We start from the raw sequence: 27,794 nt of genomic DNA, 5'->3' as shown, positions 1-27,794 counted from the left end.
AGCCTTCCCCTAATGCAAAACATAACAGTCCCTTGCATCAAAGAAAGGTACCTTGTGCTAACTGGTTCTATTAAGCTTAAAGCAATCAAAATGTCATTGCAGAAGAAGGATCATAACCAATACATTATTGGATTGTAATAACATTAAACAAAATTAGCCAACTGTATTTCTCACAAAACACGTATTCAGATCTTAGCTAAACAAATTAAATTATTTGTAAATAGATTCAGCTAATACATTTACCTAGATTAAGCTAAGCCAACATGCACCAATAGTGGGAAAACATTGTTATTCTTGTTTCTACTATTTGCCCAACTACAGAGCTTGAGGACCCTGAAAATAAACAGCAGAATCCTGATAAATTTAAATGTGTATATTTCTGACTTAGTAAAATAACTATGTTTGTAAGTTTCTTTCTTTGAAGTGAAGAGTCCCATTTACAAAAAATGCTTTCACAGAGGTATCAACAGAAAAAAACTACAGTTAGTAGCTAAAGATTCAAATAATTGCTTCGTGTATGCCCAAAGACCTCAGAGGTACTTCCTTTTTTTCTCTGAGCAAGAGACCAAGACGGCACATTGCTTTCAAGACTTTGCAGCTTCAAAAACAGTTTACAATGTGGCACATTATGGGCTGGTATTAAAAAAATGAGCCCCAAAGCCTGGGGCAGCTGACCTATTTACAATTTTCCCTAGATCTTGTACAGTGCCTCTAAAATCGTTAATAAGATCAACAGATAAAAATTACTTCCTCTTGCTAGCTTTTGAAATTTACATTCAAAAAGTTACATTACATTCTTTTTTCAATTTTAATATGTTGCCCATACTACTAGTTGTTTTAGTTATGGAAGCTTGGGCTAATGTTGTTGTGCAACATATATAAAAAAGAAAATAATTGAGTCTTTCCACTGTGCTGACTCTGCTGTTTTCACAAGAAAACTCAGTTGTTTACAGATGTGAACATATTACAACTGCCTTATACCAAGTCAGACCATTTGGCCTATCAAGATGAACACCATCTACGCAGACTTGCAGTGACTCTCCAACGTCTCAGACTGAAGTCTTTCAAATTTCCTGCTACCGGATCCAGGGACTGAACTTGGGACTTTCAGCTTTGAACACAGATGCTCTAACAACAGCCCCTCCCCATATATGATATGATATGGTGCAAACCAGCAGCAGGCTTCTTGCTGCTTGCGAAAGAAGTTTCAGCTTGGTCAGACTAAGAATGCATGCTTATTATTAAGTGGTTATCTCTACAGGTGAGGGCAAAATCTGTGACCCAAATGTTTTGAGAATAAGTCCCCCCCCCACCTCCCAAAAAAAGTTTAAAAGACATATTAAACATCTTCAGTAAAGAGACCCAAGAATAATGTGCAGAATTATGATGAATTAAAAGTGAATGGAAGAAAAAATGGTCAGAGCTCCTGGTTTTGTTGTTTACCTGCAACAGGTGTCAACTGCGGATTGAGCATCCCCATTGGTGTTGGTGGTGGCACTACCCCCATAAGAGCCCCCACAGGAGTACCTGCCCGGGGGGAAGAATTCTGCTGCTGTTGCTGTGCTGCTCTCTCTCTCTCCTGCTGCTCAGCAACCTTAGCTGCCCGCTCTGCAAAAGTATTTTAGATTTTCAGTTCTGTTTTGGAACCCAGAATTTTTTTAAAAAATAATTTCTGCTCCTTGGAAAAAGGACTTGTCATACACTGGTCCTAGTTTCAGCTAATGTGAAAAAAACCTAAATCATTTTCATAACACAGTATGTAATTTTAATTTCATTTGTCTTCCAACCAAAAGATAATACAGAAAATTTATGACAAAGTTCCACGAAAGATTCAAATAAATATGGCATTTACAGTTTATTTATTCACATCAAAAACCTAAATGTCATCAAGTCACCAGTGTTAGCAACATGTCAGCACTAAGAAATGCATGCATGAGGACAACCTGGCACTTTGTTTACTAAATTTAAGGCAGAAAAGTAAGAAACTAAGGGTATATGAAACATCAGAGCTGCAATCACAGCCTAATTATTCCACATAGATCAATGTTCTTGTTCCAGAGTAAGCAGGCTGTAGAGTACAGCCCATGTCAGTTAGACTTGCTTGGATCTAAAACGTGCATCCATTTTGACCCTAGAAGGGCCCAAGATGAAAAGAGATTACTGCAACGGAATTCTAGCATTTGTCCACTCTAAAATTGTTGTCATAATTTGTAGAACTGTCAAAAGAAACAACAAACATGTAGAATCTTTGCAACTTTCTTCTTATGGAGCCATGTTCTTTAATTAATAGCAAAACTTGCAATTGAGTGGGATAATCTGCTTCCTATTCTTCATTGTCCATTAGCAGTTGTTACTCTTCTGTCACAAAAATAATATGCTAGCATTGTATTCCCCCTTCCCCTAATAAAAGTGCCTTTGTTGAAGGCTCCAGTTAGAACAATGCTGTAAAATAATACCTTCTTTCTTTCTCATTCTTTGCTATATAGCAAGAAAAGGCTGGGGGTTGGGAGCTGTTCTATCATTACCCCTCCCAGCTACTTAAATATTACGAATCTGACACATTCATAATTTTCAACATAATTAAGAAATATGTATAAACCCCTCAAATATGTATAAACCCCACCAATGTGTGTGGTTTTTTTTCTTTATTCATTCTGCTATTTAGTCATTATCAGGCTACCCCTTGCCCCTTTGGTTAATATACAAAGTCAAATTTTTCTGCACAGACAGCCCCCCAAGCAGGCAGAGAATTCTGTCTGTAGGTGGCCCATTTGTGCAGTCTTTCTTTATCTGCACAGAGGCTTGCCAATTTAAATAAAGCAACACATTCATCTGACAAATCAGCTGTTTGGTATCCTAAATACCACACACTAAATAATTACAAGGTTCAAAATGAACTTCCTCATATTACCATGAGAGTTAATATTTATACTACATTGTACAAGCTGACTGGATAGCCATTTTTATATAGGCAGTGTCTGTTCATGATTATTGTGATATTGCATACCGCTGAGAAAGGAAACCAAGTCTTATCCTACACTCCTGGGGCAAAAATCTCTGCACAAATATAGCATTGATTGTTTCTACTACTGAATGTTGGGTTGCAGTATTAAAAGATTAAAATTTTATTAGAAAGGGACAAGAATAGCTTGTTCCTTTAAAAGAGACTCAGGAATATTTTTTCAATGAGCCCTATTAGACAACTATTTTCTGAAACAGAAAGAAAAAAGTTTCAAATGTCTGCTATACATTACAACAAAACAAGAAAATACTGGTAGTCCTTTCCCTCATTTTTAACATATACTTTCAAGAATGGATGAGATAACTCATCTCCACTTGTATTTCAAGGGCTAGGATATTAAAAAAATACATAACTTTGTTCTTGTAAAAGACATAAACAATACATAGAGCAAATACTAATCTAGATTATGAACTGCATAAAGGGTTTAGTATACAATTTATCTCAGAAGTCCTTTAAAAAGAAATCAAGATACCAACAGCCTCCTCCAATACTATGAAAAAGGAGTAACAGCAACTACAGTTGCCAAGTCCCCAGCGTTCTGGAGCGGGAGACTTTGCACAACGCAATGATATCACCTGGAGTAATATCCATTGTACCATAGAGTTTCTCTCCCAAATGGCTACAGTGTCTGGGAAAACCAGAGTTTTCCCAGAAACACCTAGAGCAGCTGCATGCGCCATCGCCAGTGCGATGACGTCACTTGCCAGCAACGTAGGGGGAGCTTCCCCCCTGCCGGCCCAATGTGGGCCAGCAGGTTGGGAACCTCCCAGGCGGGGGAACCGCTGCCCAGACCGGGGGCTTGGCAGCCCTAACAGCAACTGAATCTTGATTGCTTATACTGTGGGGTTTTTTTTACAAAAGTGAACACTGTAGTCAAACAGCTCTTAATAATTCTCACTGAATAAAAGTTATTATATTAATATTGTATAACATTAATTCTGGGGAGTTGAATCAGGACTGAATCAAGCAAAATCAACAGTCAATATTTCAGTAGTGGGTTAGCAAATACAGCAGTTAGCAAATACAGGAGCTAAACATTGGAGTTTCACTGGCAAATGCAGAAAATTCAGTCCCAAATCCTTCAACTAGGGCTTGCAAATCTATGGGATACAGTGAAATGTGTTGCTATTTTGAACCTGAATGTCTGCATTAGACAGCTCTAGCCTATGCTCATTCAGTTTCAAAACAAAGAGATCTACATTGTTTTTGGATAAAGGGTGCTTCTTGCACCGTTACAGCATGTTCACACAGTAATGAGTGTTCAGTGGCTTAAAGCTCAAAACACGAAGGTTTGTTTTCATGGCTATCCGAATGTCACTTATGTATAAATTTCCCGTAGATTTTTATCTTTAGTTGAAATTTCTAGTAAAGGAAAAAAACTTTCATATGGGATAGCTTTTCTTTTGTCCATAAATCTGTTTATACAAAGCACAAGACAAAATGAACCATTTTTAAACCCTCTCCTTGAATAAGGTAAGGTAGTCCCCTGTGCAAGCACCAGTCATTTCTGATTCAAGGGTGACGTCGCATTACGACATTTTCACAGGAGACTTTTTACAGGGTGGTTTGCCATTGCCTTCCCCAGTCATCTACACTTTCCCCCCAGCAAGCTGGCTACTCATTTTACCGACCTCGGAAGGCTGGAAGGCTGAGTCAACCTAGAGTTGGCTACCTGAACCCAGCTTCTGCTGGGATCGAACTCAGGTCATGAACAGAGAGTTTGACTGCAGTACTGCAGTTTTACCACTCTGTGCTACGGGGCTCAGAGTGGTAAAGCTGCAGTACTGCAGTAGGAGCCCTCTGTTCACAACCTGAGTTTGATCCCAGAGGAAGCTGGTTCAGGTAGCCAGCTCCAGGCTGACTCAGCCTTCCATCCTTCCGAGGTTAGTAAAATGAGTACCCAGCTTGCTGAGGGAAAAGTGTAGATGACTGGGGAAGGCAATGGCAAACCACGGCATAAAAAGTCTGCCGTGAAAACGTGAAAGCAACGTCACCCCAGAGTCGGAAACGACTGGTGCTTGCACAGGGGACTACCTTTTTTCTCCTTCAATACCCTCATTTAAAAACAAGATGAAGCAGAAACTATTTTTGACAAAAAAATGGTTGAAAAAAACTCAGCATCAGAACAGAGACTGGAAAGATTTTTTGTTTTAAAAACAGGACTGAAGTAAAAATACTTAAGTAGCCATAATTACCAGGGCTAATACCAATACCACAGTGTATTTCCAAAGAAAAATGTAAAGTGCCAAGTTTTACACAGAATACAAATGTGCTCCAAAGGTAGGAATCTAAGGGAAGACCATTTTTTTGCTCTGAAATATGTTAAATATACATTGCATGAATCACCAGCATTATTATTTTTAAAAAGAAACTAAATGCAATTTTCCATTATTCTAATAATGAAAACATTAAACAAACAGCAAGTCCATGTTAAAATAAAATCTGATGATATGCAATTTTAGTCTGAATATTACATTTGCTATAAATGATCAATGACAACCTTCAAAACTTAATATTTGTTCTTACATCAACAATTCCCAGGCAATTTTATTTTCTAATGCTGAATAAAATATATTCTAGCATAAAGGTTTAAAACATTTCTTTAAACATATGCTCCCAAACAGCAGCAATAAATCTGAATAAGAATTTATGTATGCTCTGAAGATCACTTGCTAAAAACAAATCATGTTCTTATGTTGTTCAAACAACAGAATAGCAATTATGACATACAGAAATAAAAGCAGAGTAGTCTAGGTTGGTTAGAACAGCTTAAAGCGCGTTTCAAAAAAACAGTTATTAATAATAGCCTACAGCCATACCACCCTGAATACGCCCAATTTCATCTTATCTCAGAAGGTAAGCAGGATCAGGCCTAGTTAGTACTTGGGTGAGGAAAAACCACTGTCAATAATAAACAGCTTTGAAAGTCATCATACTAAAATCCAGGGCTTTTTTTGTAGCAGGAACTCCTTTGCATATTAGGCCACACACGCCTGATGTAGCCAATCCTCCTGGAGCTTATAGTAGGCCCTGTACTAAGAACCCTGTAAGCTCTTGGAGGATTGACTACATCAGGGGCATGTGGCCTAATATACAAAGGAGTTGCTGCTACAAAAAATTCCCTGCTAAAATCAATGTTCTTTTCCAAAATGTTCCTAAACCTCCTCAGAACAATTTAATTCTAGTTTACTTTCTCTACTCTACAAGTTCTAGAGGACTACACTCAAGTATCTGATATATTATTCATATCAAACCACTTTCCATCACTTCTGAACCCTTTCTCTTTACCTACTTCTCCAGTTTTCCTTATTCTTTTTAAACTTGCCCTTTTGACCTTCTCTTTTCCACTTATTTCTTCTAGATCACTGTTAACCTTTCAACATCAGCTGATTTGCTTCTTGCACTCCCCTCTCCTCCTTTCTTGGGCCCAAACTCTTCCTTCTTTTCCATCCTTTATTTCTGTCCTGCTCCTAGGGTTGCCAAGCCTAATTCAAGAAATATCTGGGGACTTTGGGGGTGCAGCCAGGAGACATTGGGGGTCAAGCCGGGAGCAAGGTTGTGACAGGCACAACTGAACTCCAAAGGGAGTTCTGGCCATCACATTTAAAGGGACCACACACCTTTTAAATACCTTCCCTCTATTAGAAAAAATGAAGGATAGAGGCACCTTATTTTGAGGCTCATAGAATTGGACCCCCTGGTCCAATCCTTTTGAAACTTGGAGGGTGTTTTGAGGAGAGGGACTGGATGCTATGCTGCAAATTTGGTGCCTTTAGCTTGAAAAACAGCCCCCCCACCCCGAGCCCCAGATAAATTCTCCATTATATCCTGTGGGAATCGTGAGTGTCCAGAAGACATTTTCCGCCTCCACTTTCTGATGACCCTGAAGTGGGGGGAGGGCCTCTAAACCGGGGGATCCCCTGCCCTGACTTGGGGATTGGCAACCCTACCTGTTCCACCCCTGTTGCCTTAGATTTGCTCAGAAATTCTCTGCCTGAGGTTTCACTTGTACCACAAATTCACTAAGTGAATTTCAATACAAATTCCTTAAGAGCAGCAGACATAATAAAATTGCCTTCTTTTAGTTTACATGCATTCAAAAGACACTGCATCTCTTCCACAAAAAGGGGACAGAAAGGCTTTTCAAAACTACTGTTTATAACTTACCTTCATATTCTGCTTTCTTAGATGCTTCTAAGTTTCGCCACTCTGTTCCAACAAGCCGACTGAGCTCTCCGAAAGAATAGTCCGGGTGCTGAGCTTTGATAACTGCTCTCATTTCACTACTAAATAGGATGTAACCACTCATGTTTATCTTTCTTTTGGATCCTTCCTTCTTTACACTACCCTTGGCAGACTTTGGAGTGGACTATATGAAAAAAAGAGTTAAGGTCAGGCCTCGGATTCAGTGGGAGCTCACAGAAGCGCAGCTCCCGAGCCTTTCTGAGAGTTCCATCTCCCCTTCCCACCTTGTCCATTGAATAGTAGGTACAGCTGCATAACAATCCCTGGATGAGCTCCACCACCTATTTTTCTATAAAACGACCCCTGGTTAAGGTTATAAACATGCTACAGAAACTTCTCAGGATACAGAGCTAATAAGCAATGACTAGAGAATACCTTCCCCAGTTTCTTACCTTTTCCTCTTTACAGATAAGAGTTTAAGCTGAAAAACACATGGGTCTTGGATGTTTGCAATGAAAAAATAATAAATCAGCAGGGATTTTTTAAAAAAACTTCTGCTTCCTAGTTGCCATGCACCTATGAATTTGACACTGGCCCCTAAGATTTATAAAAAAGCACTATATAGGGCTAGAATATGCCATATACTAAAAGTAGATACTTAGGAAGTAAAATCTACTTACTGAGAAAGGTGGAACATAAATGTTTTAAATAATTTTTTTCAAATGTATTTTAAATAAATTTTCAAATATTTTTCACCCCAATGCTAGATTATATTATTTTTGTTATGCCTACAAAGGTTTTCGGAATTGGATTATATTATTTCAAGCTAATGTTTAGGACTGTCTAGATATACCAAACAATCCAGTAAAACCACATATACAGCCAAGAACTTCCCCACATATATATCATGCAAGGAAAAAGAGTAAAAACAACATGGGCTGCAAAAAGGTTTTCTTTGTTGGTAATACTGCTTTGGTGATTACTATGTAAGCTCATGTTACACCTAAAAATGAACACATTTCAAATTTCGTGAACTTAGAGCTAACTTAGTCAGTTACATGAAATATAGCACTCCTTTCTGTCCATTAGGAGACATGTTCTTAGTTTAAAGATGAAAGATCTGAATTTGGAGGCACTTCCCACCTCCTATCCAAAGCCAGCTGTCATAGCTCCAGTGGTCTCAAAATGGGCCCTTAACTGTAGGCAGGTTTCCATTGTTCCCTCTTTGGCCCAGGAACAAGTGTTCTTTCCTCACATTCTTACTTTTCTTTTACAGCGTATGGTGCCCCTGAGGATGTCGCACCTTCCACCTGTGGTCAGCTTTCCTACCAGGTAAGTACTATAGTCTCTTGGTGGGCTCTTTCTAGGCCTAACCCCTCAGTTCTTCCTTTCACCACAGGGACCTTCACCCTTTCCAGCCTACCTCAGGCCTCCCAGAACTCTGAAGACTCAGCCTCCCCTCCCTCTGGCCTCTCCTGGGGCTGCCCTCCTGTTACCTTGAGCCTCCTGCAGTTATGGCTCATTACCAGTGTTCCCTCTAAGCTGAGTTAACATGAGCTAGCTCACAGATTTTTAGCCTCCAGTTCACACATTTTTGTCTTAGCTCAGGAAGGATGACCCCAGAGCACACTAATTTATGCGGAGTAGCTCACAACTTCAATGCCAGTAGCTCACAAAGTAGAATTTTTGCTCACAAGACTCTGCAGCTTGCAGGGAACATTGCTCATTCCTTGGCCTTTCTAGGCCTGACTATGTCATCCACCCTGGGTTCTCCAGGCCTGCAAGGTCCTCCACTGCTGTGCCTCTTTCCCCCTTTCCTGCTAGCCTGCCATCACCTTCTGAAGGCCCAAGAGGCCAGAACCAGCCACAATTTCCCATCAATGGTACCACATCACTTCTGGGCAGGCCATTAGGAATGCCCTGTCACCACTTGGGCCCCATAGGACTGCCCAGCTAGCTGAATAAGTCATTACAATTGTAGTTGTGACTAGTATGCTAAACATCTAGCAACTGGCTGATGCTAACACTTGTCACCTCAGGAGAAGTTGATCCTAGCTCACAAAAGCTTATGCCACAATAAATTTACAGTTCTGTAAGATCTTTTCTGATTTGGCACAGATGATACATATAAGTAATCCTCTGGAATTTATACAAACTATAGGTTAGGCCTAAAGTTACATCAATATAGTCAACAGCAGTGATTTTTATCTGTTTTCCTGAGCAGCTTCTTACACCCTCTCAGAGTAGGATGACAGCATGAGATCCTCCTGTGAGGGGGAAGTCTGGCACAACTGCCCGTTTACCTCCTGCAATGGGTCTACCACCATGCTAATAGAACTTATGTGCATAAAAAGGGGGCCACAGAAGTAGGGGCATTTGGTGTGCACAGAAATCTGCTGGAACAGGAGAAAGCCAATGAAAAAATAACTTATGTTACCTTGCTATGCCAACATAATTTTGGACCCAGCTCTATGTTGACCAAATAATCCTATTGCAGATCAAAGAACTCAGAGAAGAGTTTTAAAAATTTCAATCTAGAGAGTTTCTAAATGATACTACCTGAGGTGGTGTATATGGCATTATATCTAGTTCATTAGACAATGGAGTCTGAAGCTGAGGAATAGCTGGAGCTTCTGCAACTTCACCTTCCTCTTCCCCAATCTCTTCAATGTCCTCATCACCTCCTTCCAGTTCAGCAAATTTTGCTTCTAGCTGCTGAATCTTCTTTTCAAGGAGTGGAGATGGCTCCTTCTGAGGAACTATGGGCTTCCTGAAATAGAACGCTGCAGGAATAAAACTCCTCTCTGACAATCTATTCCTCCTAAATGCTATTTAATAATAAATAGTTATCTTAAGAAAGAGTGTGAACATATTAGAAATCAGCTGATTAAAAAAAGATTGCAAAGTATCGTGTTAACTCAAGTACCACAACACTGAGCTGAATTCTATCAGCTTTTGTTCTAGCACAAGCAGGAAGAAGGGCAATCTGGACTAATTCAGCCTCATCCCACATGGCTTCTTGTTGGAAGTCAAAAGGAACCCCTCCTCCCTCTTGCACCAGAAAAATGCTAGTAGGATCCAACCCATAACAAATATTTAGACGTCTCCTATACTGTAGTTACAGACCATTCAGAAGTAAATGGTTTTTTATCATAGTTCTGAACATGTGAAAATGGGGCTGCATCCTACCACTCTGACTAGTTAAATACAGAATCTTTCTCCAGTTCTTCTTCCAATAGAAGGCTTCATACTATGTGGGAAGGTTGATCTGTGCTTAGCTGGGAAGAGACTATGATCCAAACCATGGTCAAGAAATTCATTTAGCTCATGGCAGAACAGTTTTCAATAAAAAGCTTGCTATTCACGTTATTTCTTCCCTAAAACTGTAACAGGCATGCCTGTTTTTTCCAGGTACAGTAATTTTCACCTCAGTGGTTCTTTTCCTTTGTGAAACTCTTTGAATAGGAAACAGGTACAAAAACCTTTATTTCATGTTGAATTTAAAAATAATTGTCTAGAGATTTGTGATTTTGAATGTAAATAGCTACATTAATCTTGAAGAGCATCCACATAAAATGTTACAAAATGAGAGATCAAAGGAAAACATGTAAAGCATACTCTGATCATCTGAAACTTCTGACACATCCGGTAAAGGTCCTCTAGTAGCAGAATTGGGAAAACACCTCTGCACAATTCCTTGAAACACATTACCTTGAAAGCACTTATGTAGAAGGACTAATCTAAATCATTACATAGCCACTACTTATATCTAACCAATCATTATAGCAATTGTCCAAAAACCTATGCACAGAGCCACTGTGGTATAGTGGTTACTAGTCTTGATTTTGCCATGGAAGCTTGCAGTGTGACCAGTCATACACAGTCTACCTAGCCAATGAAGCAGAGGAGTACAATGCAAGCCACTTCAAGCCCCACTGGGAAGAAAGAGTATTAATGAAGTAAATAAATAAAACTGCTTCTTCTGTAAGGTCAGAATACTCTCTCTTTTAGCCTACAGGCCCTTTGTTTATTTATTTTATTAGATTTATATCCCGCCCTCCCTGCAGCGGGCTCCTTGGTCAAATGCATGTTTAAAATGGGAGCTCAACAGTTTACAAGATTTTCAGTTACTACTTGAAATTTTAAAGCATGTTATCAGATCAAACTAAAATCCTGTGATTGTTAAAAGTATTTTTCAAAGCTTGTTTTACCTGAAGTAGTAAATTTCATCGTCTACTACTTTTGCAGAAAGAGAAAATCTTTTCAGTCCCTTAAACTTCTTCATCTGTTTATCGCTTTCATTATAGCGGCTTTCACAGAGGAGAACATCATTTTCATTAATCTCAGTTGGCCTGCAGGACAGGAAGTCTTTGAAAGACAACACTGCACACTTTCCTACAAAGAGATTATAAAGACATAGCATGTCCCTCAGTAATAACTCTATCATAATGTTTTCCAAAAGGATTGCTGCATTTTCAGCCATCACAACCTTTAAAACTGACTTCCTGTATATACCCCCATCAAGACAAGCAACTTCAATCTAGTGCATGCATACAGCTAAGAACCACCACCTACGGGGGAAAAACATCCCCATGCACAGGCATCCCCATCAGATTCAATGGATAATGGAAAAGTGTCATGATGTAGATGCTCTTCTCACGAGTATTTCTGGCAGAAGTACTATTCCTGTGAAGCAGAGTCCCAGTGCACCTAGGCACACTCTAGGAAATCCTTTGATGGATGCTGAATAGTTCACCTTATAATTATTTTAGAAAACCATGATCTATCTGGTTTCTGTTTTATTGGTTTTTTTCCATTATCCTTGTTCTGTGCCTGTTTTAGCACACAGTGCCTTATAAATCACTGTGAGCATTGCTGAATGGAGAGAAAGGTGGGATATAAATTTTAATAAAGAAATTCTTCATTTGATGCATACAGGAATTCCACTGCTAGATCAGGATAATGATTTCTCTAAGACAAATACATGGTCCTTCTCTGCCTGTTATAATTTATTACATTTCAAATAAATGTACAAATTTGTTTAATATGGTTCAAACAATTAAAAGGCAAGTATCTTTATTCAAGATTCATTAAAATTTACCTTGCCTGACAGCAACAGCTATTAAGGCTGACCCAGCTTCAGAAATTATGTATCACAACAGTATTCAAGTTAATTTAAATGACAAAATTTACTACAAGATTAAAAAGTCTGGATGAAGAATCTACTGTACTCCCAAATACAATGCTTCTCTTTCCTACTAGCAGAATGAACCTACTACTTAAAAACATTTTCCCTGTTTTTAAAAAAAGATTGTAACAGATTAAACTTGCAGCAGACACTTCATTTTAACAACTACAAGCACAAGTTCAGACATCTCCTTCCCATAGCATAGCATAACAATTTAACAGACCAACTATTTTAACCATACAGTTTAAAGCACATATGTGAGCTAAAGTCTTCAGTTACCCAAAATGCAAGTCATTGGACAAGTCTCTTCCAGGTTACTCAAAAAAACTTCCTTCTTGTAAAACATTTTAGTTGGCTCATGCTCCGTTTCCTCTGGATGTATAAAGATGGGCCCAAAGAAATATGCAGCTCCATCTCTTACCCACATTTTTTCTATTCTGAAAAACACAGACAAATAATTCCTTTAAAGTATTGACAAGCTCTAATAGCAAATTTTAAGAGATGTTTAGTTCTACGGTAGTTATATCCATTTTTCCCCTTTCGTATATGTATCCTGAACCAGAGTTTAGTTATACAAAAGACATGCATACCTGCCAACTCTCGGTCGGACTAAGCCATGCGATTTTATAAACACACAATCCCCAACCTTCAGCCACATATCATTGTAACAAAGTTGTTCATAGTAGTGACAGCCAGGTTCTCCATTTGACATTTCTACTGGAACATCTTCCTTATCCTGTACAGAAATATAGATTTAAGAGCTAAGAGAAGCTATGCAACTAACAGAAAAAAAAAATGGTACTGGAGTGTACAAAACAGTCACATCCAAACACATGGAGAAATTCTGTGAGAGTTGGGAATGCCATTGTATTGGAATTCCACTGTACACACATCTTTCCCCATTTGTTTATTTTGAAAACTGATTTGCCAACCCTCAGCCATCCAACAACAACTTACAAAACATGGCAGCATTACAGATCAACAGCTATAAAAACTATAGATCGACAGCTATAAACCCCCCCAAAAATAGAACTTAGAAATCCATTACTCAAGGAGAAGAGAAAAGGAGAGGGAAGGGAAGGGAAAAACCCCACAATCATTCAAATGTCTGGGTAAATAAGAATGAATTAAGTGGGCACCTGAAACAGAAAAAGATCAGGAATCAGGCTAAGCAAAGGAAGGGCATTCCATAAATGAGGAGTCAGTACAGAAAATGTGCTTTGTCTGATAGCCGCTGGATGAGTGGGGAGAAGAAAACATAACAGCCATATTCCTTGGCACACAAAGAGTCTTTAACATGATTGAAAAACCTCAGAAATTCACATCTAAAATATAGCTCTCTCTTTCTTTTTCTTTTTGCAATAGAAAGCAGTTTCAACAGTTTTCTAAATCTAGGAAAAGGTTGTGAATCAGTGGTAAAGCATCAGCTTTGCATGTAGAAGGTCCCAAGTTCAATATTCAGTGGCTCCAGTTAAAAGGATCGGGTAGTAGCTGTTAATTAAATAACTCTACTTAAGACGCTGGAGAGCTGCTGCCAATAGACACCACTAACTTTGATATATTAACCTTCTGGCTGATAAGGCAGCTTTGTAGATAATCTGATTAACACTTCTTTAAAACTATGTATCTAATAATAAACACAATTTTACCTTTTGAAGGCTAAGGACATTGTCTCCCACTTTGTTTTCTTCTAATGTTTCAGTGTGTTTCTCGTCATCAACTTTGTCTGTATTAGCAAAGACTGATGCAACTCGAACCACAGGCAAGGGCACATCTCGTGGGACAAATCGTACAGAACTAATTGGCATAGTCCATAATTTAATTTTTTTAAAAGACTTTGTCTTTGCAGAGTAACGTGATTCACAAACATAAACATCCTCATCCCTAAAATTTTCTGGACACAGCTTAAAATACTCCTGTTGAATGGAAAGAAAGAATAATTTGGATGACAAATAATGGAACATTTGCTCATAAAACCAGCATTGGTTTTTTTTGCATTTGGGGAAAGAGTATCTAATCACAACTCCTCTAGTTACCTTCAGGATTTCATAACAGTTATTATATGAGGTCACAAAGTCCAGGTTCCAAAGGGCAGAAATAACAGGAGGCTTTTCAGCCCTCCCTCCACCCAGCAAACAATGAGGTCCAAGGCATGGAACTACTAATCTTAAAGGAAGCAGAAAAAGTATTGATAGCCACATTTAAAATATATGGCTAATGTGACCATTGCTGTTGTACTGCATCACTGCATAATTATGAGAGGAGTGTAAGAACAAATATAAAGAAAAAATATATAAACATTAACTCTACTACAATAAAAATTGGTAGTATATTTTTTTTTCACTCAGGCATACCTGGAAATGTACAATACATGCAATATTCAATTTAACAGTCCATATAGTTTCATCTTACCTTAACGAACATGACCACACATTTGCCTAGAATTTTATTCACAGGAATTTTATTGTAATAGTCACTCTTGAACACTTCCTTCTCCAAAAATTTTCGGGTAGCAAGATGGAATGTTTCATTTGGTCGGTAAAACCAGCAGCCATACAACCATTTTTCTCCTACAAATAAGAAAACCAATTACAACTAAATATAAAACTAATTTTAGGATCTTCCCATGTGGTAGATGAAGTTATATCGGGTGGTGCCCAAACGTTTGTACAGCAAGAAAGTGCATGTCAGAAGGAAAATATTTTTATAGCTGTATGCCTAAAAGGCCACAAACCACAAGAAAATGTAGCAGTTCAGAGAAAACAGGAAGACGGCCTTGCTGCATATGAAGGTGCTACTGAACTCAAATCTTGGTCTCTTACGGCAACTGTTTTTTGAGGACAGTATGGCTGTTTGAGCTCTGGAACGCATAGCCTCCAAAAGGAATGACATTCACGTTAATGTAAACAACAGACATTGACATGATGAAGCAGGTAAGACCTTACTGTGATGGAGTTGTGTGGGCTGGGCAACCAAACACAGTTGATATTTATGGTGTTTCAAGGAATAGATAAAAAATGCCAAAGAACTGCAAGGGCAATTGTAGTGTTGGAGTGAGGGGGGACAGCATTAACTCACACACAAAATACCATACAACAGAACTGCAACTCTGTGAAAGTACTATGAATAGTATTTAACAAACAGGAAACAACTTCATGTTCGCTGCTTTTGTCAGCCATAGACATATTAGAAATTCTACATACTTTTTGCATTATTATTCCTTAGAAAAATTCTTTGACTATATATTTCCATACATTCTTCTTGGTAGGCAATTTAGTCTCTTCTGCCAGAAGAAGCCCAATTGAATAATACCAGAAAAACATCAATCTATCAGGGAAACCTCGTGGTAGTATTTGTGTCATCACACAGAGCTCTCTATCATGCTATCAATGAAGGAGGAGGAGACTGGATTTATACCCTGCCCTTCTCCTTTCCCTTCCTCTCCCAACAACAGATACCCTGTGTGGTAGGTGGGGCTGAGAAAGCTCTCCAAAGACTGCTCTTGAGAGGAACAGCTCTGAGAGAGTTATGACAGACCCAAGGTCATACCAGCAAGTGCAGGTGGTGAAGTGGGGGATCAAACCCAGTTCTCCCAGAGTAGAGTCTGAGCACTTAACCACTACACCAAACTGGCTCTCACTGGGATCAGAGTGTAGGAAAGTCAGTCATAAAAGGTCAACTATTCAGCTGTTGGCTTGCACCCACACAAAAAAGAAGTCTTGGGTTTATGATTATTCCTCAACCCAACTACAGCTCCCACAGCACACCCCAAAGTCCCACAATCAGGAGCTGCTCTGCAGGGCAGAAGCTGCAGCAGGAAGAAAGCAACTGGGCTGCACTGCCCAAGCAGAACTCTGCCTGGCCTTCCTTGGATTTAATGCATTTGGGTACTTTCTTGAAACCAACCAAACAAAGAAGGTTTTGTAGAAATTCTTCTAATTCTTAAAGGGTGGATTAAGGTGGAGTCTTATGGAGTTTGTTTTCCTTACCAGCTGAATCTTCCCACAGTCGTTCAATACAGACTATATGAGGTTGCAAATTAGCTTCTGCAGGTTCAACATATACATAATCTCCAACATGATACATGCTGTTCTTAAAACTGCAATCTTGGCTGTATGTCCTGTGTAAACTAGACAGTCCTGATCCTCCAGAAGAATCTTCACTCTTTTCAGCTTCTTATCGCAACATAAAAAGAAACATTTGGAATGAACAAAAGTAAGTTTAAAGATCCAAAACTCCATACCTTGTTATAGTACACATTAAGGACTTTTCTCACAGAGAATAACAGAGTTTCCTCTTTCAACTTTCCTGGCACTAGTCATATGAAGAGATATCCCCCAACCCATGGTTTGTTGTACTAGGAAGTAGTTGGGCATAGCTTGTAGGAAGTTTGCAGTGAGTACTAAGATTGCTGAATGTCATCCCCCAAAGAAAAAGAAAAATCATGGTGAAAGCATTTTAAAATTGGTCATGTATTTAAATTGACACGGAGAAATGCAGAAAGAACAGTAAGATATGAACTTGCTATAAACACAGTTATCCACCAACATCAGTCAATTTGCTGTGGAGAAGAACTGCTGTTAACCAGTAACTTCGGTTAGTAGCTTTAGTTCTAGTAAAAAGCAATTCCTTCACATCTGAGCCACATGTAGGGGTAAGGTTATCTAAACAGTTCAGTGATGATTATTTGGTAAACCATGCCATCTGGAAAGGTTATTAAAGTGCTCTGCAAGTTTTGTTATACTGTATTATTTTGAGAATGATTATTAATCTATTTTTACTCTCATTTCAATAGCTATAGTCCAGTTACACCCCAAAATGCATGTGGGGAATTCTGTTTCAAAGCACTCTCATATCGCCATAAGCTAAAAGGTTACATATCAACAAAGCCTCACAGTCTCTTTGATATGTACATTTTCAGCATACTGGTTTACAGGGCTTTTTTTGAGCAGGAACACAGTTCCGGCTGCCTTGGTGCCAGAGGGTGTGGCCTAATATGCAAATGAGGTCTGCCGAGCTTTTTCTACAAAAAGCCCTTTGTGAAACAATGGTGATGTCAGGGGGTGTAGCCTAATATGCAAATGAGTTCCTGCTGGGCTTTTTCTACAAAGAAAGCCCTGCTGGTTGACTTCATATGGAGATATTCTTAAGTAAACACAATCCCTAACACGAATTCTGAATTCAGTGTACAAGATGTATATGGAACAGAGTAAATTTTGAACCTGCATGCCTTCCCCAACTGTGCCTAAAACCTTCAAAGGATAAAAAACACCAAACTGCTTAGTCAGGCACAGATGAAACTCCACAGCTAATCATTCCAGACTCCTAGAAACACCAATCTCTCCTCCAACTTCACTGGGAACTGAAGCCACATGGAGTCTGCTCCCATATATCTTTAATACCTCAATTACACTGTAGAAGTGAGGAGTGACTCATGAAAGCTCACACCCTGCCACAAATTTTGTTAGTCTTTAGGGTGCTACTGGACTCTTGCTCAATTCACACTGAAGATTATATAAGTGATTAATGAAGCCTTATGGCCCCACCACACATCTGAACCAGATTTTAGTCTTTCAGATTCAAGGTCAATATGTAAGACTCTAGATGTTAGCATGCATTTGCTGTCCATGAAAACTAATGCAGCAGTATTTCTCATCAGCACTTCAAAAACCTGCCAAACACTGACATTCCCAAAAATGACTGGCTTGCTAAATTAGTCTTGTCTTTAGCACAAGACTGTTATCTTATGCCCTTTATATCCCATTTTTGTATATATAATAATAATCATATGACAGTGTATATAGTATAGTCAGGAGAGTCTAAGATTGCCTGGCACCAGAAGGTTTTGTATATGTAATCATTCATATTTGGATCCGTTTGAGACAATCTGTTACAACAATAAAGAATACTTAGCTGGAGGACTAATAAAGACAATAAAGCATACATAGCTGGAGGACTTAATATTTGGATCAGTAATACAAAGAGGGTATCTGGACATATAAGGCACTCTAATAAAGAATGTAGGATGCCCTTTCGTGATTGATATGAATGCTGATTCCTTGGCTAATTGCTATCCTATATCCAACCATCACTTTTTTGGGAAAGATTAATGAATTATATTTTTCATCAGCAATGGTTGGATCCTACAGACTGTGAATGACTCCCTATGCCCACCCCAACCAAGCTGCTCCTGACAGAGGAGTCTTGGAAACAGAGCAAGATGCAGGAGAAATCAGGAGAAATTGCCCCTCCTCTTCTGCCAACTCTCACTCCTATCACAAAAGAAACTGTGTAAGAGGGGAGTGATTTCTACTGCTTCCTTCTCTGGTGGCATTCCACACTGCTGCCAAGGGACTCTTAACCTTCTGGAGATGCTGGGTGAAATGAGGTTACCGGGGAGAGAAATTTATTCTATAACTTCTTTCTATTCATGGTCTGTAGGAACAGGGCCAGTTAATTTCAAGAGTACAGCCCAGCTAATCTGAAAGAGGGATTTTAAGAGGTATTGTGCTATGTTATTGCTGCTCCTACACTTAAATTACTATTATTATTAAATTCTGACTTGCTGCCAGAGACTGTAAAGGCAAACAAGAGAGCAAAGATAGTATTTTAAACATGCTTCTCTATAACACAAATATACAAAACATTTAGTTACAGTGGTATCACAGAAAATGATCACCATCTCCTTAAGCAATAGTAGTAACACTAGACAAAGGTCAATGAATATTCTTGTTTTAAGTAAACATTCAGAAAATATATACCGATGCAAAATCATAGATCTTATAATCACCATGTTACCTCTCTTCTCCTCTTCTCTTTTGAGTTTGTCCTCCTCCATTTCCCTTGGAAGTTTTTCCTTCTTCTCTTTTTCTACATCATTATGAAGATGTTTGGTGGTGTAACTGAGGGCTGGTGATAAAAGAATCTCTCCATTCTTGCAGAGTTCATCACGGATTTTGATAAAGAATTGTTGAAGTTCTACTGCATCCTCATAAATCTCTGAATCAGTCCTTAAAGGAAAAGAACTCAGTGAAGAGACAAGCTAACAGCAGACTAAGCTTGAGTTTATCCACTTGCTCTGAAAATCTGAAACGTTAATTAACTAGTTTTATAATGAATTACTGCAACCAAAGGAGGGGTCAGGACTGACATTACTTACAGAGCAATCTAAAATAGAAGATGAACTCTCCTTTTTGGTCACAAGGTATTTTCCAAGTATCAACAGATATGCACACTCTAACCTTGACTCTTAACAACCCAATTCTATCTCTGTGCACGGAGTTCTCTATACCATTGCAAACACTTAATTGCTTGCACAGCAAGACTTAGGCTTGTTTCAGCACTTACTGGGCTGCCTTCATGGAGGAGTGGGTGAATCCCCTTTTCAATATGATCATATCACATATGACATGAGTATTCAATAAAGGTGACTAATTTGCACTTTCTTCTCTAGCTTTGTAGCTAGAGCGACAAGAACAAAGTCAGGCTGGTGTTTTCATGTCAAGTACTGAACAGCAACCAGCCAATAAGAGCAAAGACATGCCACATATAGATTTACTGGTACACGAGCAGTAGGGGGGAAAAAGAAGTATTCATCATATTAATTAAATATTTTTCTTCAGGAAACCTTGAACAATTAATTTTTTAGGCAGCAGCCTCTTGTAAGACATGAAGATGCTTTTCAATATTGTCCTCCAAACTAGCAAAGATGTGGAAAAAATCTGCTTTCCTCTGTGTCTGAACTTTATTGCAAGAAGACTTATAAAAGCTGTTACCTAATGTTCTTTTTCTAATAATGACAGCCAGAAAACAGTGCAATATTTTAATAGGGAAGTTTGCTTTTTGATATCCACAATTATGAGGAGAATGGCTGGGACCCCTGCTCCTGGTTATCTGAATAAATTACTAGAGGATGTTGGATCTAAAGTACTAAACTTAGAGAACTGATAGGTAAGAGGTCCAGACTTCAAGTGATTCCCAGGCTCAGATAGGGTCTGTGCTTCAACTCTGTCCTCCTTGGGGGAGGAAGACTATCAAGCCACTTCTCTGAATGTCCTCAATGCACCAGTAGGAGCTGCTAGAGATTGCTATGACTTCCAGGCATGGGGTCACAAACACATATACCGTTTTCGTACACAGCTAACTTCGCAGTCACAATCCTGTTCCCTCCGCAGCATCCAGTCGGATTTCCCACCATCTGCGCCGGAGTTACAGGAAGTGCCACAGCTTCTGTGTAGCACACGTAAACTGGGTTTTAGCGGTTTACATTTGCTATGCAAAAGCCGTGGCACTTCCTGTAACTCCAGCGCAGATGGTGCGAAATCAAACCGGATGCTGCGGAGGGAACAGGATTGTGACTGCGAGGTTAGCTGCGTGCGAAAACAGTAATATACTCACACAAAAAAATGCAATACCCCCCCCACACACTCTATACCCTCTGTCCTTCTCAACTGTGATTACTGAACCTGCCACTGGCTCTTAAAAGGAAGTCACTGATCCCGTTTTCACTGCCAAATGGAATTTTAATTTCATCAGTGTCATGTAAAAGCTGAAACCAGTCAGAAGGAAAGAGTTATTCCCCCTTCCCTCTTGTGCCACAGTCATGAATCTAACTAGGTGCTCCCTGTGGCTGCTATTTATCAATAAGGGAAGTGCTAAAGAGCCATTCACAGCTCTTCCAGATCTTGTTTAATTAAGCCCTAAAACCTACTACTCTTCATCAGGTTTCAGAATATGAAATATTCCTAATAATAACATTTCTGATGGTTTACAAAATAAATATATTTTAAGATCCAGAATTAAATACAGACACTGATTCCATGTAAGTGCTGTCTTTGGTACTTGTCATGGTAGGAGGAAAGCTACAGGTAAAAACTCAGAAAAGCAAAAATCTAATTTAATTAAAAAAAAATTAAAAAAGATTAAAGTTAGTATAGATTGAAGGCAACCAAATGAGGGCAGCCCAAATGAAGCTTTTCAGAAAATTCTTTTTAAAATGAAAGCTGGTGGCCCTGAAGTGATTGTTTTCAGTCCTAAATCACAGCATTACAGAGGAACATTAGTTTAGCTTTCGCAAAGCAAATGACAAAAGCAGAGGTTGATACAGGTAGGTTTTTACTTACCGGTTCATCCTCCTTGCTCGCTCCAGCACTTCAAACATCTGCTCTTGAAACAAGTCCAATCTCCTGTACCGGTTAGTTTCTACATTTTTTCGTATGATATCAAAAGTCAGGGGTGCTTTATTTGGAAAACTGGGATCAACAGCAGGAATTTCAGCTAAGGAGTCACTATAGCACCTGCCCTCATCATCTTGATGACTCATGACAGAGACAAAAAGATTATGTATAAGCTCCTGGATCAGCAGTGTTACATTGGGAACGTGAGAATCTTCATCACCTTCTATGTCTCTTCTGGTTTCAAGCAAAACTTTATGCAGTACCAGGGCATCTTTGTAAATCAAGGATTCAGGTTCATTGTAAGTGCAGGCATTATTGAACATCATTACAAAATCTTCTACCATGGCATCGATGTCCTGGTACTTGTTGGCCATCATGTGACTTCTGATCTTCTCCATATCAACGGGCTTTTTAATGGTCAGGTAATAGTCCGGAAGCTCTGACCGAGAGGGAAGTCGTAGAAAAATTGCACTGAGTCTTCTACCTCTCTTATCTGTGTAGTTCTTCACTGCTTCATACACCTCATTAAGTTTCTGTTGCATTGGAGTCATATATTTTGATTTTTTAGGGGATATACCAGTTTTTCTACCTAAATGGAGAAAAAAGTAATTAAGTCGGCCTTCTGCAAATTGTAAACTCATTGTGACTTTGCTCAGATACTAATTTGAGTACATAACGCAACATGATGTATGGTAAGGTCATTCATATCACAGCCTCTCATCATATTTGTATGTACTATCTCAGTGTCTTATATAACCCATTACCCAAGGAAATGGGACAAACTGACTGTAAAGGTCAACCACAACCTTTTAAAAAGAAAGATTCCACATATCAGAATCAAAACATATACTCCCTTAAAAAGTCATATGCACTGTGGGTTAACAAAGAGAATTATTCTTTTCACATCTGCAAGTTCTCTACTGAGCATACACACAGTACATTGCACAGTCCAGAGTAAAGAAGCCTCTGCATGTGCAGAGGACTGTAAGTGCTTCATGGCCAAGAACTATAATGAAGACAGCCTAAATATTAACAATCTTAAATTCTTTTACTATTACTGAGATGTGAAAAGGGATTTCATTTGGCTTAGAACTCTTGAACTGCATACCTTTTTCCATTTGGGGCTTCCCTTTTTATTGACTTGATTTCTATCTACCAAGAGAGGGGTTTTCCTTCCTGCTGCACCCCTCCTGCTCTGAAATGTTCCTCAGAACAGAGTAGGATGTGGTACAAGGGCTGAAGAAGACATCAGTGAAAGTGAAGGATTACCTCTGCTTGCACAACAGCACCTCTGGATGCAAGCCACTGTCATTAACAAAGTTTTGCTCAGCAATACACAGTGTCAAACACTTTCAGTTCTTTTCTCTCTGAAAATCTCCCCATTTAAGCCAAAAAGCTGTAAGCAAAACATTTGCAAAGAATAACTTGACTACCGAAACAATTCACATAAGGGTCTGTGGATGGCATTGTGCAGGCACAGCTTCCTAGACACAATCAATACATATGGATAATGCTAAGTTGTAAGTGCAACAATCCTGGATCTCTCCTTTGTTTACCTCCCACTGCCAGCAGTCATTTCCAATTGCGGAAAAGTTGATTCCCGGGTTACAGGGAGACACAGCTTTACTAAGAAAGAGGAAAAGTCACTCCCGTCTTGTTATAGCAGAGGTATCCTGATGGAATAAGCAGGAAAAAGCAATTTCCTCCCCATCCTGTTCTCAGCGAGGCCTGCCCCAATCTCTGGGGCTATTAGTCCATGTGTTTCCAGAACTCTGGTCATTAACTTTTCCACAGAAATAAGAACATAAGAACATAAGAGAAGCCATGTTGGATCAGGCCAACGGCCCATCAAGTCCAACACTCTGTGTCACACAGTGGCAAAAAATGTTATCACTGGTAAGGGAAGGAAACCAAGAGAAAGATCTCCATTGGTTCCTTCTGCAGACAAATGGCAAGATCCAACCCATACTAAGAGCCACTGCTCAGCTACTCTTTGGATCCATTACTAAACTGGTATTTCTACAACATTTTCTCCTTAAGTGCAAGAAACCTCTTGATCCTCAGCTACTATGTTCGAACCTGGAAACTGGGAAGGAGACAAGATAAGGCCATTAACTTGCAATAAAGTTGTAAAGAAGATTTTAAAAATGTATTTGACTTTCCCTCAAAATATTACAAAGTTTATGATTATTTTGATAAATGAATTTCAAGTGTGGCTGAAATGTTGCTAACTACTCAATAAGACTGCCATTTATTTACCATTTTATATTTCAAATCAGCATATATGAGGCGTGGAATGTCACAAGAGTTCCTTACTTAATTTCAGTTTGGGAGAAGCAACCTCTTCATCTTCAATTAGAGGTCCCAGCTCTTTTCTTTTTTCTTTAAGAATCTTCTCCAGGATATGAGCATCATTGTATACCTATTCATCAAAATGTTTAGAAAAATCCATTAGAATTTACTTTTATTTTAATGAAGTGTTAAGATCTCCCTTTGTAATCCTATTGGCTTGCTCTAGAGCAAAAAGCAAGTATGGACTTCCCTGTTTCTATTACAATGCTTAGGACTGTTTAGTTTAGAAAAAAAGCAGGTAAAGAGAGACAGAGGTCCATAAAATTATGCATGGTGTAGAGAGAGTGGACAGGGAGAAACTTTTCACCCTTTCCCATCATACTAAAACCCAGGGTCATCCAGTGAACCAGAAGGGTGGAAGCTTCAGAACAGACAAAATTCTTAATTCAGTGTACCAATTGTGGAACTTGCCGCTGCGGGATCTGGTGATGGCCACCATTAGTCATGATAGATATCTACTCCTTCCAGTACTAGAGGCAATATGCCTCTTTTATGTTCGCTGTTGGGATGCTGTTGCACTCATCCTGCTTGTGGGTAGCTGGTTGGCCACTGTGTGAATGAAATCCTGTACTTAATGGGCCTTTGATCTGATCAAACATGACACTTTTTTATGTTCTTATTAATGACTAAGGAACCTCTATACTTCCACAGCAGGGGTGAGGAAGAACAGACTACACCCTTGCACAACAATGGATTCTATGGGTACACTAGAGCTCTTGCATGAACCTCTGGATCTTTTCCATAACTGGCAGCCTACAGGCACCATTTGGCCCCCTAAATGGAAGACACCCCCCCCCCCCGCCTGTACTTCTTTGAAATGTCTTTAGGAGAAAGAGGAACATGGTCACCATATCTGGAAAGTGCTTTCAAATGACTGGGGGGAGCTGACAATTTTCACTCCTGCTACACTCCCTTATCCTGCAATGAATCCTGCTCCAAGGGGTTCTCCAACCCTGTGGAGAAACTTTTTAGGCATCACAAAGGGCTATACAGGAAAGATGGGAGAAGCAGAAAAGCCTTGTTGTGAACCCAGAATTCCATATTCCAAACCAAAATACATGATGAATCAGGCCAGTTTGTGATTCATCAAGCTGGGCTCCTGGACTCAACTGAGCTCTGAGAGTGAACCTACTTATGGGAGGGTGTGGGCTGAAAGTGGACTCCAAAGGCCTATAAATGCCTTCAGAGTTTGCTCTCAGGGCTCAGTTGGGCTGGCTTGAGCCAGTACAAGCTCACTCAGGTCAGGCTATGGGCTGATGATGGGCTCTGACATTTAAAATGCCTTTGGTGCTCACTTCCTGCCCACGAACTCACAAACTGGTTTGTGGAATGCACCAGTTTGTGGAACTTTGTGGTTTGGGGTTCTATTATTATCTTTATGCTCTATTATCATGCCCACCCCTAATCTAGAGATTTTATTCCTCATGTATTACCTGAATAGGTACAAATCACGGTTTGCTGACAATGCAGATTTCCCCACAAGAACTTGCATCAGGCTAAGAACCAATAATATACTAATTCAGGAATTCCAAAGTATTCTTCCCCACAGATAAAAAAACCCCTCTGCAAACTGTTAAGAATCCTAGGGGTTCATTACAGTGAATGCAAGGACAACTTCAGGAAATAACCATAGAGATTTAATACAAGGTAGTTAGCAGCTATTTCTGGCATGCTGAAATGTGATAACCTTCCTCTGAAGTGAGAGTAACAGTGTAGTACTGTCAGTTCTCACATAAAATGTTAATTTATTATGCCTTTGTTCTGCATTCTTACAACTGTTACCTGGTAAACTATCCATAAAACAGTCTTCAACCCATTATATAAGACAAAGCCTCTTTTTAAAAAAAATTGCAATTTGTATAGCTTGTAGTAAAATTAGCATTGTTCAGGACAATGCTTTAATAAAGGATGAGAGCTATAGTTTATGGTACTGTTTATTATATGCATTTCTGGTTTTACTGCATTGTTTTTAATGTCTCTCACTCAGTTTTTGCATTTATGTCACATTTTATACAATATACTGTATTGTAACTTTGTCATCCAATCTTATAACAATGTCTTATAGTGTTCCTACTGTACTGCTGAATTTTGTAACTGAGACAGACTATAAAAATAATACGCAATCAAATTCATCTAAAAGACTGTTTCATGGACCTGGGGTGCTCTTCTAATGTGCATGTACATAATGAAAATGTAAACATGTAGCATGTATACCAACTACCATAAAGGAATGACACAGGCTCTCTATATATGTGCTACAAAGCTCATTTAATAGTATGCCTAAGGAAAGCGTTAGTGATGGCTATAGAATTCTAGCTCAGCCTTTTCAGATGATTTACCTGTGAGCCTTCTTCATTATAATGCCTTGCATTCCGGAACATTAACTTCATATCTTCTATCATTCCCTCTTCCCCTGAGTATTTGTCACTGCGGATATTATGCTCTATTATCTTTAAATCCATTGGTTCCAAGATGATTTTGTAGTAATCTGGATAGTCTTTTTTGGAAGGTTTCACCATAAACAGTTCACACAGCCTTCGGCCAGTGCCTGGCTCTCGCGCCTCAAGAACAACATTGTATAAAATTTTCATGCGCTGTTTCTTTATGTTCTTTTTGCTGTTAGGATTTGAATGAAAAACAGTAGTTCAACAAGAATGTGTTCCTTTCCAGTAAATACGACTTATCATCCCTTCACTATTATACAAAGACAGATAAACTGGATGCTGCCATCATCATCCAGAACTGTACATATAAATGTAACAGTGATAAAAACCAAGCACGGAAGGTCAATATTTTATAAGAAGGCAGGGTTAGGACTATAAGTTTAAACACAGCCCAGTGATCCGAAAGAGCCCAGTGATCCGATAAGGTGACACCAAGCTGCAATTTCTGTAGTATTTTCTTCATTGATACTAAGCAAATATTATCTTGCCCCATAGTTATTGAGATACAATTAATATTTCTTTTGATGTTTATATGTTTGGTGGCTACGAACAGGAGGTACCACTGCGAAGATGTATGATGTAATGCTTTTAAAAGAATGCTTTTCAGATGGTTTTGATACTAATCTCCTAAATTTATAATGCCTAGTATGAAAACCAGATAGCTAATAACCTGGCCAGAGGAAAAGCGATGGTAGTAGAAGTAACAAGTAATGAAAAAAGCCTTTCCTACATTTTTCAGCAAAGGGTTCCTGACATTTAAAACTTTTTTCAAACAAGCAAGTGAAGAATTTCTCAACTCTGTTATTCTTTGAAAGGTACACCCTGCAGATCCATTTTTTTATTTACAGCCTCTATCGTACTGACAGGTGTGTTGACTCAAGAAGTCACATCCACTTGCTCTACAGACCCTTTCCCTTATTCACTGACATATAGGAAACGGCTATGTTTTCTTGTTGGATTCTTATTATTATTGTTTGAATCTTGGAAGCCAGAACAGGAATTGAGGGTTCTCTGGCATGTTTGAAATCTTTTCTATGAAGCATGGTTTAAATATTGCTTGTAATTTTGGGGAGGATGGGTTTTTAACGCTGTGGGTTTTATTTTTCAACTTTTCTTCTGACTGAAAGAGAAAAGCTGAAGAACGTACACTATTATATCCAAAATTCTGAAAACTAAACAGGTAAGCAGTTTTCACACTTTTGGATGTGTGGAGCCCACTTCAAAATTTATTGTTTTCAGGATTACTCATGAAGCAACTCCTTGCTACTTTCCCTTCCCAACCATAAACGTATTAAGTGTTAAGTGATGTAAAATTCCAGAATTTTGTATTTTATTTTCAGGGTTGAACTTTATTTATATGTAGCCTTGTTGAACAACAGGTAACATTTCTAGGCCTTTACACATTTCTGCCCAGGAGGATGCATTGA

The 27,794-nt window shown here is 38.9% G+C and overlaps 1 protein-coding gene across 13 annotated transcripts in view; it reads right to left on the bottom strand.

Moving 5' to 3' along the window:
- Positions 1–27,794, bottom strand: part of PBRM1 (polybromo 1) — a 61,052-nt gene that overhangs the window by 9,706 nt on the left and 23,552 nt on the right. For 10 of the 13 annotated variants that reach the window (XM_060239938.1, XM_060239946.1, XM_060239945.1 and 7 more), the window contains 13 exons: positions 26,263–26,539; positions 23,888–23,993; positions 21,518–22,160; positions 19,194–19,405; positions 16,385–16,570; positions 14,808–14,965; positions 14,045–14,311; positions 12,986–13,131; positions 12,675–12,832; positions 11,419–11,602; positions 9,767–9,977; positions 7,190–7,391; positions 1,444–1,608 (listed from right to left, as the gene is read on the bottom strand). In XM_060239938.1, coding sequence (XP_060095921.1) covers positions 1,444–1,608; positions 7,190–7,391; positions 9,767–9,977; positions 11,419–11,602; positions 12,675–12,832; positions 12,986–13,131; positions 14,045–14,311; positions 14,808–14,965; positions 16,385–16,570; positions 19,194–19,405; positions 21,518–22,160; positions 23,888–23,993; positions 26,263–26,539 — 2,915 coding nt within the window. The remainder of the gene's footprint in view (positions 1–1,443; positions 1,609–7,189; positions 7,392–9,766; positions 9,978–11,418; positions 11,603–12,674; positions 12,833–12,985; positions 13,132–14,044; positions 14,312–14,807; positions 14,966–16,384; positions 16,571–19,193; positions 19,406–21,517; positions 22,161–23,887; positions 23,994–26,262; positions 26,540–27,794) is intronic. The other 3 variants (XM_060239939.1, XM_060239942.1, XM_060239949.1) reach the window with 1 other exon arrangement.

The sequence above is a fragment of the Heteronotia binoei genome, chromosome 5 (genome assembly GCF_032191835.1).
Source record: "Heteronotia binoei isolate CCM8104 ecotype False Entrance Well chromosome 5, APGP_CSIRO_Hbin_v1, whole genome shotgun sequence".
In the NCBI taxonomy this organism is placed as follows: domain Eukaryota; kingdom Metazoa; phylum Chordata; class Lepidosauria; order Squamata; family Gekkonidae; genus Heteronotia; species Heteronotia binoei.
Note: the sequence above shows the minus strand (reverse complement) of the source record. Positions and strands in the feature narration are given on the sequence as shown.